We start from the raw sequence: 16,058 nt of genomic DNA on the forward strand, positions 1-16,058 counted from the left end.
TCAGAGGCGATAGGGGCCGAGCTCGCCTGAGGAGGCTTCGCTTTACCCTTAGCAAGGTAAAGATCAGCGTCCGACTCCCCTGGTACTCACCAAACTCCGAAGCTCTTTCTCCAAAGCCTCCTTCACTCGACTGACTTCGTTCAAGTTCTCCTGAAGACTACGAAGCGCTAGCTCCTTCCCCTGCAGCTCCTCGGCCAGGCTATCGGCCTACCAGAGTGACAAGGATGGAGTGAATGGGCCAAAAAGACGAACAGGAACAGGAAGGGGAAAACAAAACAGGAAACACGTATGAGAAGCCCATGACCCAACACAACCCCGAAGAAGAGGCGTGAGGTGAGCGTGATTGCCTGAAGCTCTCGAAGCCAAGGCTTTGGCGCCATCAGTTCTGGTGATGACTGTCTAGTGGTTATTGAAAATGACTCAAACAGAGGCGTTTTCTAGACCTACATTTGGAGTGACCTGAAAATAAGAAAGCCTATGAGAAAGACTGACTTTCCAGGGGCGGGGAGACGGCACAAAGGGCTGGAGTACACACCAGGCCCGAATTTGAACTGCAGCCCCACTGGGCGAGCCTGTGATCGGTCCACAAGCTGAAAAGACCAGCTACTGCTGGGTGGGAGGACCCCAGAGCCGAGAGCATGGCTTGGCGAGGAAGAAGGAAGTAAGCAAGGGAGGAGGGAGGCTAAGGATACGAAGGAGGGAGGGAGGAAACAGGGAAGAAAGAGAAAGGGAGGGGAAGGAGGGAAGAAAAGGTTTATCTTTTTTTTTTTTGGCCTGCTCGGGCTAATCGATGAACAACGGGAGGACAGTGACAATGACAGTGACCCTATGGGATGCTGGAGATCGAACTCACTTAGGCCGTGTATAAGGCAAATGCCCTTCCCACTGTACTATCACTCTGGCCCCCAAGATTTACTTTCTTGTAGTTTCTTGTCTGTGACTTTAAAAGTTGGAGGGGTTTCAATATGAAATTTAAAATGAAGAACCTCTAATCCACTAGGCAGCAGTCACCAGAACTTGACGTTTGTTACATCTTGATGCGAACAAGTGGCTCAACTATTCCCTGCTGTGTCCTAGGAATTGATTCTGTTTGTTTCAGCCGGTGTTTCTGGAATGCCAGCTAAGGAGTCCTGAGTCCTGAGAGGAACTCCCGGGGGTCTCTGGGTCCTTCTGTTATGTCTGTCAGTCCTGTGTACAAATCCCACAGCCCTTCCATCTTGGCCAACAGAGAAGTTTCTCCAACAAAGCGCCCAGCGCCGGGAGGGGGGGGGAGAAAGGGGGGGACGGGCGAGGCTGGGAGGGCACGTCTCTGCCACCACAATCCTATAGGAGGAAAAGGGCATTTCTCGGGGCTCCTTGGTGAGAACTGCAGCTTCCTCGGCTTGGCCCAGATCTCACTGTCTTGTCCTTCCGCAGGGTCAGGGCTACCATGAGAGTCCATGCCCGTGGTCAGCAGGAGGCCATGCTGGAAGGCGGACTTGGCCCAAGCACCCCTTAGAGACTGAAAGGGATGAAATCTCTGCAGGGCTGGGCGGGGGCTTGTGCTGCAGGCAGGGAGGGGCCGGCAATGAGAAATACCAAGATGGGCCACGTCACCAGCCCTGAGGGAGCTCAGAGGTTCAGAGGCATTGAGCACGAGCTGGAAACTGAGGCGCCTCGGGGACAGGATGGCAAAGCCAGTCACACGAGCAAGTGGTCAGCAAGGTCAGGGAAAGACTCCTGCGGCCAGACTCGAGCCCAAGGGTCTGGGCGGACTTGGTGAGTACACAGGGGGCCCAAGGCCGGGGGGCCGAGGTTTGCTCTGGGGGCTCCTATCTTGTTTTCTCACTGGCCTTGTGAAGAGTTCTCAGTTTCAGAAAGACCCCAGACGGGCCCGATTAGCCGGGGCCAAGGCTAGCACGGCATCCGGGTGCTGGGGACCAATGACAGCCCCAGAATCGTGCCGACACGTTCTCAGTCCCATCAGAGGGTACCGCACGGGACGTGACCGGGAGACCTGTCAGCACCAAGCCGGAACACAGCGGCGAGCAGAGGGACACACAGCATGCAGGGAGCGAGCGTGGAAGTGGGCGAGGGTGCCCGGGTACCAACCTGCCGCTCTCGGCCCACTTTGCATTCTCTAACTCCTGAATCTGCCGCTCAGCCACCTGGAGCTGCTGCCTGAGCTTCTCCATTCCCAATTTACCTCGGAACTGGCCTTCCAGAGCCCATCGAGCTGCAAGAGCTTCTCCTGGGTGGCCTCCAGCTGCGCCGTGGCGTCGGCCAGGGCCTGGGCTTGCTGACTATACATGGCCCGCAACCCCTCCAGGTGCTTTACCTTCGTCTCCGCCTCCTGCAGCTTGTTCAGGGCGTCCTCCATCTCCACCAGGTGCTGGTCCTCGGTCTGGTCGAGCTTGGCCCGCGCGGCCTCCAGGCTGTTCTTCTGCTCCTGGGCCATCCTGACCAGCCGCGACCTGAGCGTCTGCAGCTCAGAGGCGTGTGCTGCACGCTCAGCCACCTGCTGGGCCTTCAAGTTCTCCACCTCCTGCTGGGACTCGAACTGCAGCCTCTCCATCTGCATCTTGAGCTCGGCCAGCTCGGCCGCCTCGGCACCCACGCCCCGGCTCACGAACGCCTTCGGCTCGCCCATGGCCTGTTGGTGCGGGGCGATGGCTGTCTCCAGCTTGGACTTCCACGGGGCGATCACGTCCGTGTTCTCCTCGTTCGCGTGGTCCAGCTTGGTCCTCCCCCACTCGTTCTCCTTGGCGAGCTTCTCAGAGGCCGCCTGCAGGGCCTTCACCTCCTGGTGGGAAAACAAAATTTCCATGAACTTAAAACAGGAAGGAAAAGAAGCAGAAATAGAAATTATTCTTTTGCAAACTGACTGTTTGCTTTTTCTTGTTTTAAGGAATTTCATTGTTTTCATTTCATCATCCTGTTATTCGTCGATTGCCTCGAGCAGGCCCCAGTAACGTCTCTTTCATCCTAGCCGTGAGATTATATTCAAGGCTATTTAGGAGAATGAGACCCATCATTGTTACTGGTATTTGGCATATTTGGTACGCCACAGGGAGTTTGCCAGACTCTGCCCTGTGGGCAGGCTACATTCGATAGCCTGCAAGTTTGTCCAAAATAGGAATGAGACAATAAGGTGTCATAAAACAAAAGTTCTGATAAGATGTCGCGCGGCCGCGTGGTTCCGGGATCTGGATTTTATAGTCTCTGAGTCTTGGCCGCTGATGGGATTACACGGCGCCAGGGGGCCAGGTGGTGGGTGTGACCCCTGCCTACTTCAAAAAACTGGGGTTCTAAAGGATTTGATTTGTGCTGCTCGACTGAAAATCAAAGCTGAGGCAAAGGCGTAGACCCAACTGTCAGAACGAGAGAAAAACGCTCATCAACAGCAGCCTCCGGCCCCAAGGAGCAGAGGTGCCTCCGCTGGGCCCTGCCAGGTGCATGACACCAGGTATCCCTGTCTGATTTGGAGTCTCCAGCAGAAGTGGTCCCGGCGGGGTCGGCCAGGCCACCCCGCATCCTTGCCTGCACCCTGCAAGCCTCTTGACCTGCCCGGGCTTTACCTCCAGGTCGCCTTTGGTGATGGACTCCTCTTCGACTCGGAACTGGAGGTCCTCCACTTTCCTGTGGGGGAGAGGGAGAGTTGTGAGGGGCGTCACTGCTGCCCCCCATGAGGGCCACCATCCTGTAGATGCGCGCCTGACCCAGCCCCCGCCTCCACACACAGGAGGGCTGAGAGAGTCAGCGAGGGCCAGAGCGAGAGTACAGCGGGCAGGGCATTTGTCGTGCACGTGGCCGACCCGGGTTCAATTTCCAGCATCCCATTATGGTCCCCTGAGCAATGCCAGGAGTAATTCCTGAGTGCCGAGGCAGGAGTAACCCCTGAGCATCGCTGGGTTGACCCAAAAAGAAAAAAAACAAAGTCAGCGAGTCCCCTCAGCTGCGAGCACTGGGTGGGACCCGCAGGCTACAGAAGGAAGCTCTGTCGAGCCAACGCCAGGCGCACTGTCATATCAGCCTTTTCTGCCTCGCAGCTAACAGAGGTGGTTAAAGACTGACCAGGTGCGCATGCCAGTCCCTCCCAGCCAGCGCCTGTCCCCGCATCGGGACAACAACTGAGCCCCTGGGGGAGAAGCAGCAAATGACTCGGGGCCAGGGCGGCGGGGGGGGGGGGCAGGAGGGGCTCCCAGGGGACGTGGCGAGTTCAGCATGTGGAGCTGAGAGGCTGAGCCGTGCACTGGCAGTGCCCCTGGGCACCACACTGCCGGGAGCCCATCTGAGAAGACGGTCTTGGCCGGCACCCCGTGTCCGTCTGTCTGCAGCCTGGCCTGAGCCCAGCCTGTCTGCTGCTGTGCCCCATGGGTGCTGCGGGTTTCCTCCCGCCCAGGACTTAACCCCAGGGACTCCCACAGGACCCCACTGGGATACGACAGTTCCCGGCCACCCATCACAGGTCTCCTGACCACCAGGCCACGTGGACACAGCAGGGAGGGCCGGGGGTGGCTGGGCTCCAGTGAGCTCCCCCCCATCCCCCCCAATGAGGCCACTCTCAGGACTGGGCACCCGCTGGTTTGTGGTTCTCACAGCCCTGGAAGGCCAGGAGCACCCCACCCGAGGCAGCCCCCCAGCTCCTGGCACGGCCTCACCTCTTCTCCTCCTCCAGCTGGTTCAGCAGCTCCACCTTCTCCCAGTCGCTCGCTTCCAGCATTGCCCGCAGCTCGTCCATCTTGGCCTCCAGCTCCAGGATGTGCTGTGGAGGCAACTGCGCATGAGTGTCCTCGCCCGCCACCGACAGCCCTCTGTGGGCTGGCACCGCCACCTGCCACCGCGGCATGCTGAACGTGTCTCCCACCTAAGATGCAGCATTTCTGGAAGGCGGGAAGGGAAACACAGCACGAAAGCACCGGCGGGGACAACTCGGCGCTCCCTGAACCCCCACGGGGCGAGCAGAAGGTGCATGCGATCAAACCACTTGGTGGACGCCACCGCAACGACGGCAGACGGGGACCCACGGCCTCTCCCTGCACCGCCTGCACCAAGCTCACGCCCAGCCTCTGCCGCAGGCGTCTCTCGGACCCGGCACTGCCGTCTACACAGACGTCACCTGGTTGTGCCCGTCCCGGCCAGGGCCAGCTCCTGCTCTATCTCCCCCACATGGCTCGTGGCCTTGGCCACCTCCACCCGCTCCAGGTCTCGCTCGGCCAGCAGCTGCTCAATGTGCTGCTGCTTCTCCTTCAGCGCCTCCTGGAGGGCGGTGGTGCCGGAGATCTTGCGGGCGCAGCGGGAGGAAGTTACCGGCAACTGCAAAGGAAAAAGAGACGTGAAGGGGGTGGGGGCAGCGGACGCGGGCATGCATGTGGCTATCCTCAGCAAAGCAGATGGAGGAGCGCTGCATCTGTGCATATGGGCCACTGACTCTCAGCAGAAACGTCTTGAAACCTTCCCGAAGATCCTTGGATGGGACATGGGCTCCACTGACCTCGGGCCTCGTGGGAATCCAGAGACTCTTCTGCAGAGCCGGAGGCAGCCCCCTCCACAGCCCGCTCTGGCCTGAGCTTCCTTAAGGCTGAGCCCTTGGCTTGAGCTTGAGTCTGGCTCCAGCATCTTCAGCCTTGCACGTCCGTCCGTCAGGGTCTCCCCAGGGCAGCCTGGCCCTTCTCTCTTCCTCTTCCTTCCAGCTCACCTCACTCTCCCCAGCACCCGCCCCAGGCCTGAACAGCAGTAACCAGAGACTCTTGTCTCTGGGAATGGCCCCGGGCCCCTGAGGGTCACTGGGTGTGACCCCATAAAAGACCCCTGTGCCATCTGCCTTCGAAAGTGGGGGATGAGAGGCTAGAATGGTAAAGTTGCGGGGAAGGCGCTGGCCTTGCACGCCGCTGACCCCAGCTGGATCCCAAGTACCCACCCCATAGGGTCCCGAGCCCACCAGGAGTGACACTGAGTGCAGAGCCCGGAGTAAGTCCTGAGCATTGCTGGGGTGTGGCCCAAAATCCAGGGAAAAAAGGAACAAGTGGTGGGTGAGCATGTGTGAGGGCTCACGCCCAGCGAGCAGGACAGCAAGGGCAGCTCAGGGGAAGACCAAGCACAAAGGGAAGGAGAGAAGAGGCAAAGACAGTGAGGAGGGGAGGGGAATGGGCTGGAGGGCTGTGGGGACCGGGGGTCCTGTCCGTTCTGTCCTGGGCTCATGGTCGCTCTGCAGACCCAGATCCCGCTCGGCACAACGGCCCCTGCAGGAGGGGACAAGGTGGGACCTGGTCTTCATTCTTCGGGCACAAGGTGGCAGGGGCTGAGGCGGGGGTGGCCGAGGACGTCCGCTCCTCTGCCCGGCCATCCCTGTTCCATCGCCCTGCTGTGGTCCAGCACAGGGTCTCTTGCCGCTTCCCCGCATCATCTGAGCTGCTGCCAAACGCCTCCTGACCGACGAGCCCAGCAGGGCCCAGGCTGTCCACTGCTGCTTTGCGTGCTGCGAGCACTCGAGCTACCTGGTTCTGTCCTGGGAGTGGGCTCATCCTTGGCTCTGCGTAAGGATCTGGCCGTGACTCCCCAATACACTTAAAGTATATTGGTCAGATTAAATGCTCTCCCCAGGGCCAAAGAGTTTGGTTTTTTTTTGGGGGGGGGGAAGGTGCTTGCAGAGGTTCAAGATCCAGCACCGTCAGGAGTGACCCCAAGAGCAGAGAGCCAGGAATAAGCCCTGAGCACCCCTGAGTGTGGCCCCAAAACCAAATAATAAATAAATAAAATTTCTAGGAGCACACGAGCTCTCGGGCCCAGCCATATGCAGTGCTGCCGGGAACTGCAGTCCACTCTGATTTCAAGGGGTGGCTGGGAAGAGCTTGACAGCCTTGAGGGTCTCCACCAAGACCTGGGCTCAAACCCCCTCCACTGGGAGCAGCCCCCAAGCACCACGCCTGGAGTCCCTGATCACTGCCAGGTGGGCCCCAAAACCAAAGAGCAAAAATAAAAACTAGGAAAGGCGGGCGGCGGTGTTCCCTGAGCCTCCTGGCCTGAGCGGGTGGGGCAGGCCAGACCCACACGCTTCCTGGGCCCGAGACAGCTCCCTGAGGAAACCAGCATGGGAGCGAACAGCTTCTTTCAGGCAACCATGGGAATGAACGAGACTGTGAGGTTCAGGCGCCGGAGCAGGGAGAAAGCAGCACCCCTGGCATGAGGGGAGGCAGGCGCTGAGGGGCTGGGCAAGGTCGGGGCCACGAACTGAACTCAGGATGTTGATGCCAAAGCCTCTGCTCTGCGCGTGGTGTGTGAGGCCCCAGGCTCCATGCCAGCAAGGCCAGACCCTCTGTGGGAGCCTGGTACCTCAGAAGAGCAACTCAGCCAACAAGCGAACCGGGAGGCCTCCCACAGGGCACGCACGGACCTGTGTGCATGTATGTATGCATGCACGTACGTTCCTGTGGGCATGTCTACACACACCTGTGTGCATGCACGCGTTGTGTCTATGCATGTACGTGCCTGTGTGTATATATCCATCAGCCTGTGTATATACGGTATGTACTACGTGTACATGTATGAGTGGCTGTGTGTGTGTGAACGCTTGTGTGTGCACGTATGGAATTATGTTGTCGAGGTATACTTCCATGAAGTCACACAGACTCATTCTATATCCCTGTCATAGACGCTAACGGTGATGTGCAGTGTAGGAGTAAGCTCCACCCTGCGTAAAGATATGCAAGGCAGGGGCCAAAGGGCTGGAGAGCGAAGCCCCAGCGCTGCCCAGGCTCAATCCCGGAGGCCCGCCAGGAATAATCCCAAGCACAGAGGCAGGAGAAAGCCCTGGGCTCTGCCAGGTGTGACCCCAGAACAGAACAAAACAAGACAGCAGGGGGAGGCTGGAGATACGGCTCAGGCGTGGGGCTCTTGCTTGGAGGTGGGAGGCCCCGGCTCAACCCCCGCACTGCAAACGGACCCTTGAAGCACTGCAGGGTGTGGCCCACAGTCAAGCAGAAAAACAAAACCGAATTCCACAAATGGGCTGGCTCGCGAGGGAAGGAGAGGGGCTTCTGAGTCTGCTCCCCTCCTGAATGGCGAGTCGAGGGGAAGGAGGACTCGGACGTGAGGATGGAGGCAGGGCAGGGAAACCTGGTGGTGGTCGAGCAAGACAGGACTGGCCCCAGGCCTGTGCCCACGGCGCGTGGCCTCCTGGCTCCCGATCCCGTGTCATCTGTTTTGTATCTTCCGTTGCACACACACTCACTCCCTCCTCTTCCGCATCGAGGGTCAATGCAGGGAGCAGAGGAGGCGGCAGGAAGCGCAGCCCCCAGCAAAGCCAGCCCCCCGGGACACATCTCCATCGTGGGCCCGTTTCCCTGTGGACAATATCTCAGGACACCCTTGAATATTCGGACACACTTTAGTGTTTAGGACTTGCGGCCCCGCAATGGACAGAAGTCGAGGCCCCTCTGCATGTCGACAGGGGTGCAGAGGGACAGGAGGGAGCAGGGAGGGACGGAGAGAGCAAACAGGCAACGCCAAGCACCAAGCGTTCCCCAGAGTCTCTGGTTCCCGATCTGACCCTCTGACGCCCCCTTCAGCTCCCCCACTTCATCCCTAAGGCGGCCTGAGCCCTGAGCACCTGAGGAAAGGCCCATCCCTGCTCCTGTCACCGGTGGTGGCTGGGAAGCCACTCGCCTGCCCCCCGGAGCTGCCCAGCCCACCCGGTCCTGTTCCGCCTCTCGCCCCTGGGGCCCTGGGAGTCTGTGGAGGCCTGAGCATCGCACAGGGCGGGGGAGGGGGGCTGCTTACTAGTTCCGTGTGGCTGGGCCTGCTGCTCACGGATGAGGCCACGGAGCTCACAGAGCTGAGCGAGGAGGCCAACGGGCGGCGCTTCAGGCTGGCGGGGGTGGTGGCCATCACACGCCTCGCGGGGGCCGCCTTGGCCTTGGCTGGCGTCGTGGAGGGGAAGCCGATCTTGGTGACTTTGTGAATGCGAACAAACAAGCCACACTTGGGCTGACACTGGAAGTACCTGCGACATCGAGGCGGGGAGGGACAAAAGACACCTTTGGCAAGAGAGACAGGCGCCGACCGCGGAGTCCACTGAGTCCCACAATCTCACACCCCAACAGACTAACACGCTCCCACAGCCCCACACTCCCACACACTCACACCACAGCCAACACTCCCACACTCTCACACCCCAACCAACAGTCCCACACTCTCACACTCCCACTCACCCCAACAAACACACTCACACCCCAACCAACACTCCCACATTTCCACAGCCCCACACTCACACACACTCACTCCCCAACAAACACACACACTCACACCCCAACCAACACTCCCACACACTCACACTCCAACCAACACACACTCACACTCACACCCCAACCAACACTCCCACACTCCCACACACTCAAACCCCAACACACACATACTCACACCCCAACAAACACTCCCAGACTCACCCCAAGAAACACACACACTCACATCGCAACCCACACTCCCACACTCTCACACTTCCACCACAACAAACACTCACACTCACACCCCAACCAACACTCCCACACTCCCACACACTCAAACCCCAACACACACACACTCACACCCCAACAAACACTCCCACATGTCCACAGCCCCACATTCACACACACTCACTCCCCAAGAAACACCCACTCACACACAACCAACACTCCCACACTCTCACACCCTAACCAACACACACACCCCAACAAACACTCCCAGACTCACCCCAAGAAACACACACACTCACATCGCAACCAACACTCCCACACTCTCACACTTCCACCCCAACAAATACACACACTCACACCCCAACACACACTCCCACATTTCCAGAGCCCCACACTCACACACACTCAAATCCCAAGTAACACACACTTACACCCCAACCAACACTCCCAAACACTCTCACCCCAACAAACACTCCCACACTCACCCCAAGAAACACACACACTCACACCCCAACCAACACTCCCACACTCTCACACTCCCACCCCAACATACACACACACTCACAGCACAACAAACACACCCACATTTCCACAGCCCCACACTCACACACACTCACCCCCCAACAAGCACTCATACCCTCCCACAGCCCCACACTCATGCACACACACCCCAACTAACACACACACTCACACCCCAGCCGATATTCCCACACTCCCACACACTCACACGCCAACCAACACACCCACACTCCCAACGTCCCACACTCACAAACACTCACACCCCAACAAAAACACACTCACACTCAAACCCCAACAAACACTGCCACACTCCCACAGCCCCACAGTCACACACACGCACACCCAACCAACACTTGCACGCTCTCAAACCAACAATGACACGCTCTCATTCCCTCACAAACATGCTCACACCTCCACCAACACTCACATGTTCATGCCCTCACCAACAATCTCACAGCCCCACACTCACACGCTCACATACACACACCCTCCTACATACATATCCACACTCCGAAGCACACACATTCATACATTCACACACACACTCCCTCGCACGCCGCCCACCCCCACTGCGCAAACCAGGGGCGATTCCAAGCAGCCTCCCTGGCATCTGAAGGGCGACAGCAGGCCTGGGGGGTTCCTGCGGGCCTAGCACAGCTGCATGTGGGAGCCCCAGGCTGTCCCCACATCCCTGCAGGGTCCCCGAGTGCCACCGGAAGTGGCCCCGCCTAAGAACCAAGTGAAGTGGCCTGCAGTCCCCTCAGCGCCTCCCGGGCACCGTGCATTGCCCCAGGCTGTCTGGGGGGGGCAGGAGAACCCACCTCGTTCCGGCCACGGCGCCATCGTTCTTGCCCAGCGGCTTGTCCAGCTCCACGCCACACCAATTCCCCTTGGCAAAGTCCGTCTCCCCGAGAAAGCGCACCACACCGGCCTTCACGCCTCCCACCTGCCGGAGGGACGCGGGTCAGGCACCCTGGACTGCGCACAGTGCCCCCACCCCCGCAAAGGAACATTCTGGCTTCAGAGTAGGGATTTCCGGAAGAAACCCCAAAGGTCAAGGTGCCACTTCCCCCCGCAACCCCTACAGGGTGAGCAGACGCTGCTGCTCAGTGTCCATGCAAGGCAGCGGCGTTCACACCCACTCGCTGTCACTGGCGGCCTGGGTGACCACATCCCCGGGAATCTCTGACCCAGGCCAGCCACCTGGTGTGGCAAGGGGGTCGCTGCCCCGCGGGTGTGGGAGCGGAGCCGTGGCAACCCCACCGCTGGAGAACAATTCAGCCAGAAACCAGCTAAAGGAAAATGACTGTTCTCATATCTTAGCGGACTTCGATTTTCCAGTTCTCCTTCACTATGCCTTGGCTTGATGCTTGGCCCCCGGGATGCAGAGCAAAACAGAGAAAACAGATGGTCTCCCTAGCCCGCCAAGAGTGATTCCTCAGTGCAAAGCCTGAGTGACCCATAAGCACTGCCAGGAGTGGCCCCAAAACCAAAAAGTCAAAACAGAAAGGGGAGAGAGAGAGAGAGAGAGAGAGAGAGAGAGAGAGAGAGAGAGAGAGAGAGAGAGAGAGGAACCTCAACTAATAATGCCTGAGAGCGTGGTTTTCTTTTTTCGAGTCTGGGGTAGGACTGGGTTCACGTGGTCGGGGGTCACTTGCAGCACGAGGGGTAGCAGCGTCACCCAGGACTGTCTCTGTGAGTCCTGAAGTGCCATCTGCAAAGGCCCTGGCACAGCCTCCATGGCCAGACGTGGGCCCTGGGCACTGTGAGTGTGACAAGGAATAAAACAGCAAGAGAGAGGTGGCTGGGGTGGCGGTCCTGGGGTGAGAAGAGGCTGCAAAGTTCCTGTCTCACAGCTGGTCATCGGCACAGAACATGCCGTCCCTGACCTGGAAACAGCCTCCTGGAACAGCACAGCTGGAAGCCAGTCAAGTCTCTCAAGACCCTGACATTATATCCTGGAAATATCATCTGCCCAAAACTGCTGCAAGCCTGTCTCCAGAACATTCTGTCAGAGCTCAGCTGGAGAGAAGGGAAGTGATCTCCCAAGTTCAGGAGAACCACCGCACATCAGCCCGGAGAAGCTCTTCACGGTTGGACTCTGAGACGCCACAGGACGGACAGAGTGACCTCCCGCTCTGAGACACCATAAGACTGACCAGAGCGACTGACTGTCCCGCTCTGCGACCCCTGCCTACTTGCGAGCACAGATGGGACTTGAGGTCAGAGCTGGGCATTTCCAGTGACCCCACTGAGGGTCCCTGAGTCTCCAGAGAGAACCAAAGTAGCACAAGCATGGGGGCAACCTGTCCACTGCCAGTGACAGGGAGTGCCGGGGGCAGGGGACCGTCTTCCACAGGCCTGGAGGCTGGAACAGCCATGTCAGAGCCTTCGAAGGGCTCCTCGGAGGTCAGTCCCGTAAACATCGGGGCCAGCTGGCGCAGAACCTGGACTTCCTGTGCGCAGGGAAGAATGGGGCAAAGGGCAGGAGGCCCTTTGGAGAGCCAGGAGGGCGCCAGCCCTGCACGGGAGCTTCGCTTCAGTGCCCCGAGTCCAGCCCCCACTCGCCACGGCCTCCTGACCACGGCTGCGTTAGGCCGTGGAGCGCCAAGCAAACCTTCCTTGAATTAGGAAAAAGACCAAATAAAGTGTTTGGGTTTTCTTTTTTCCCCCTTCTTCTTTCAGAAAACAGCTCTTATGCTGGTTGTGGTGCCCCAAAAAAACTCTCAAAAACTTTTTTTTGAAAGGCGTGCTGTAGCTGAGGTATGGAGCGATGGAACAGCACAGAGGGCAGGACATTGGCCTTGCACACACCTGCCCGGATGTGGTCCCTGAGCACAGGGCCTGGACTCAGCCCTGAGCACCACCACCAATAAATAAATAACTGATCAGAGTTATTCACCGCAAAGCCAGTGGCGGTGTCCCCGCTCCCTTGTTCCAACAACACTGGTGTCCCTGTGTCCGGGTGTGGACGGTTGTGAATGCAAGTTAAAAAAAAAAAAGTCTTTTTTCTTCTTTGGGTCTTTGGCTCACACCTGGCGATGCTCAGGGGTGACTCCTGGCTCTGCATTCAGGAATCATTCCTGCGATGCTTGGGGGACCCTATGGGATACCGGGGAACCCAGGTTTGCTGAGTGCAAGGCAAACGCCCTCTCCGCTGTACTACTGCTCCAGCCCCCCAAACAGTCTTTAAACCGTGTGTCTCCTCCAGCTCCAATTCCCTCCCCGTGTTACTCTTTGGCCACACCCGAACGCCGACCGTGACCCTCCAGGACCCTCCGAGGGCCACCCTGCGCCTACAGGCGGGTGCCCTCACTGCTCTCCTCTCCCGCCTCCACCACTCGGACACCGGCCTGTGGTCCCCGGGAAGCCACTGGCTCCGGGCCAGCCCCTAGTCTGTCTGGTCAGAGCCGCCCGCCTCAGAGGTTCCCAAGGGGACTTTTCCCGGCCGCTTCCCATGGGTTCTGAAAGCGTTATTGAGTGCTTCTGCTGGGGGAGAACAGTTGTCTACAGCCAAGCGCCTCTGCTTTGGGGACCTGTGCAGAGGAAAGGGCTTGGGGTAGACTGAGGATGCCACGTGCAGGGACCTGGTGACCCCCACCAGAAACTCATCTCACGGGGGTGCCCCCTCACCCCCACCTTCCAGTAGCTGCTCAGAGAAACACAAGAGCAGGTGCTGAGTCTGAAGATCAAGCAACCAAGTCAGCAAAACATACTTTTGAGAATGTTCCGGAGACGGGTCCCTACCCATGGCCTACCCAGGGTCCATCCCAGACACCCCAGATGGTCCCCTGAGCCCTACCAGATCCCTGAGTTCAGCACCAGGAGGAAGCCCTGTGCACTGCCAGGTGTGGCCCAAACACCAAACCACACACGTCTGGAGAGACGGCTCAGGGCTTGCGCACAGCCGGGCACGGAATGGCCCAGAGCGGCTTGGGGTGAGCCCCGTGACGCCCCAAACACAAACATCACAAACCAGAGAAATGGAACCGATTTCCAACTTCGTTCATTGGTTTGTTTTTTGAGTCACAGTCATAGTGCTCAGGGCTTACTCTTGGCTTGGTGCTCAGGGATCACTCCGGGATGTGCTTGGGGGACTGTACATGGGACCAAGACTTAAACCCCGGGTCAGAGGCATCCAAAGCACACGGCCTCCACACGGCATGACCCCTCCACCCTGTTTTGGCTAAACTGGTAAAACTGGCAGCATCCCCGCACGCATCCATCACGCTGGAAACTGCAGGACCAGGCGTCCCGGCTGCTCGTGCTTCCACCCAAACCGCGAGTCTGGAAAAGCTGATGAACCAGACAGGCGAATGGACACCCACCCGCGACCGCTGCCCTCGGCACTCACCAGCACTCGGTCCCCGAGCTTCAGCTCCTGCTCCCCGTTCTTGAGGGAGCCAGCCTCCGAGAGGTTGGAGATGGACTCGCTTGCCGTCCTGGTCAGGTTGCTGATGTGAGGGGCGGCCGGTGCCTCCTTTGTGGAGGGCTGGGGCGCCTTCGGGGCGGCGGCAGGGGCCCGGGAGGCTGACAGGGGCGGTGTGGCCCGGGCAGCAGGCGCTGGCTGCAGGCCATTGGTCTCATCGTCGGCCTGCAAGCTCCTGCTCAGCTTGGACGGCCGGGTGAAGATGCCCTTCAGCGGCTCGCACTGGAAGTAGCGCACACCCGCCACCGAGCCGTCGTTCTTGCCGATGGGCTCGTCCAAGACGATCCCGGCCCACTGACCAGGGGCAAACTGGGTCTCCCCGAGGAACTGGATGAATCCAGGCTTGTTCCCCTTCACCCAGACTCGTTCCCCCACCTGGAAGTCGTCCACAAACTCCTCCTGCGTCTCCGAGGAGGGGGCGCTGGGGGTTTTCTCTCCAGGCACGGACTCCTCAACGGGAGCAGCCGCTGGAACAGCAGAAAGGGTCAGAAGGGTCAGAAGGGTCAGGAAGAGTCTGTCCAGGTCCAGTTAAAGTGTGGTTGGGGGGGGGCACACCCAGCAGTGCTTGGGGCTACTCCCAGTCAATGCCGGGGCTGCTCGTGGCGAAGCCTGGCTGGGCCCGCTGTGAGGGGGACGTGCCTACCTACTGCAGCATCCCAGGCCGCAGTCATATCTGGGCAGCTGAGGGGAAATCTTTGGACACACCCCGTGATGCTACGGAGCAAGCCAGGCGAAAGCTCCACCCCAGTGTCTTATTTCTGCTGTGTCCACTGGCCCATCTTCTTTTACTTTCAGGGGGGAGCACGCCAGCCAGTCCTCAGGGCCTATTTCTGGCTCTGCGCTCAGGGTCACTCATGTGAGGTTGAGGCTGGAGAGTCCCATGGGGTGCCGGTTGCCCTCCCCACTGTCCTGTGGCTACGGCCGGCAATGAGGCCCTTTAGTCCAGGTGAGTCCACCTCCCTCAGCCTGTCCCCAAGCCCGGGCGAGGGGGCTAGCAGTTAGGAGGGAGCGTGTTGGTCGCCTCAGCTGACACCAGTTGCCGTGACACTAAAGTCACAGAACATGACACTCGTGTGTGAGAGCTGTCCGCAGAGCCATGAACGTGCCTACAGCTCAGGGAACCCTTCCCAGGCGAGGACTCGGGAGGGGGTTCCCTGGTGGGAATGAGTCTCCCCTGGCCCGGGCTGAGCGCACTTACCGGCCGAGGGCACCTTCAGGGCCCAGCTCCCATGCTTGAGGATCTTGGTGGGGGCCTTCAGCCCGCTGGGCCTCAGCAGACTCATGGTCAGGTGGTCAGACGCTGCCGCGGCCACTACCGGGCCCTGACTGTCGAGCCCACTGTGGGGCCTTCTGAGGCGCACTCGTTCTCAGGGATAAATCTCTGAAGAGCAGAGGAGAGAGTCTGTCTCAGGGGAGCGACCACAGCAGCTTCCGGAGCCCAGAGAGCTGCCAGTCTGACACTCGCCACCCCGAGTGCGACCCCCAGCCTCCCGCACAGCCCCCTTAGCCCACCAAGTGTCACTCCTGTGCAAAAACTCAATCACAAACAGACAAACAAACAACTGCAGATTCGGGGCCAGAGGGCAGAGGGGCCAGGTACTTGCCCTGCGGGCAGCTGACCCTCACGCCCTCCCTGGCATCACACCCACCCCCAAACACATTCAGGAGCCAGAAATCGTCCC

The 16,058-nt window shown here is 59.3% G+C and overlaps 1 protein-coding gene across 1 annotated transcript; it reads right to left on the reverse strand.

The window, feature by feature from the left end:
* Positions 1 to 96: 96 nt before the first annotated feature.
* LOC130026863 (CAP-Gly domain-containing linker protein 1-like) lies at positions 97 to 15,659 on the reverse strand (the record flags this gene model as incomplete). Its single annotated transcript, XM_056117564.1, is given in 11 exon segments — positions 97 to 207; positions 2,088 to 2,188; positions 2,191 to 2,776; positions 3,561 to 3,618; positions 4,641 to 4,744; positions 5,099 to 5,118; positions 5,121 to 5,295; positions 8,758 to 8,980; positions 10,769 to 10,893; positions 14,302 to 14,843; positions 15,575 to 15,659. Coding segments are annotated over 11 exon segments (2,130 nt in total), but the record flags the coding sequence as incomplete, so codon positions are not given.
* Positions 15,660 to 16,058: the final 399 nt, after the last annotated feature.

This window comes from Sorex fumeus, unplaced genomic scaffold, assembly GCF_029834395.1.
Source record: "Sorex fumeus unplaced genomic scaffold, SorFum_2.1 ptg000035l, whole genome shotgun sequence".
NCBI lineage: Eukaryota > Metazoa > Chordata > Mammalia > Eulipotyphla > Soricidae > Sorex > Sorex fumeus.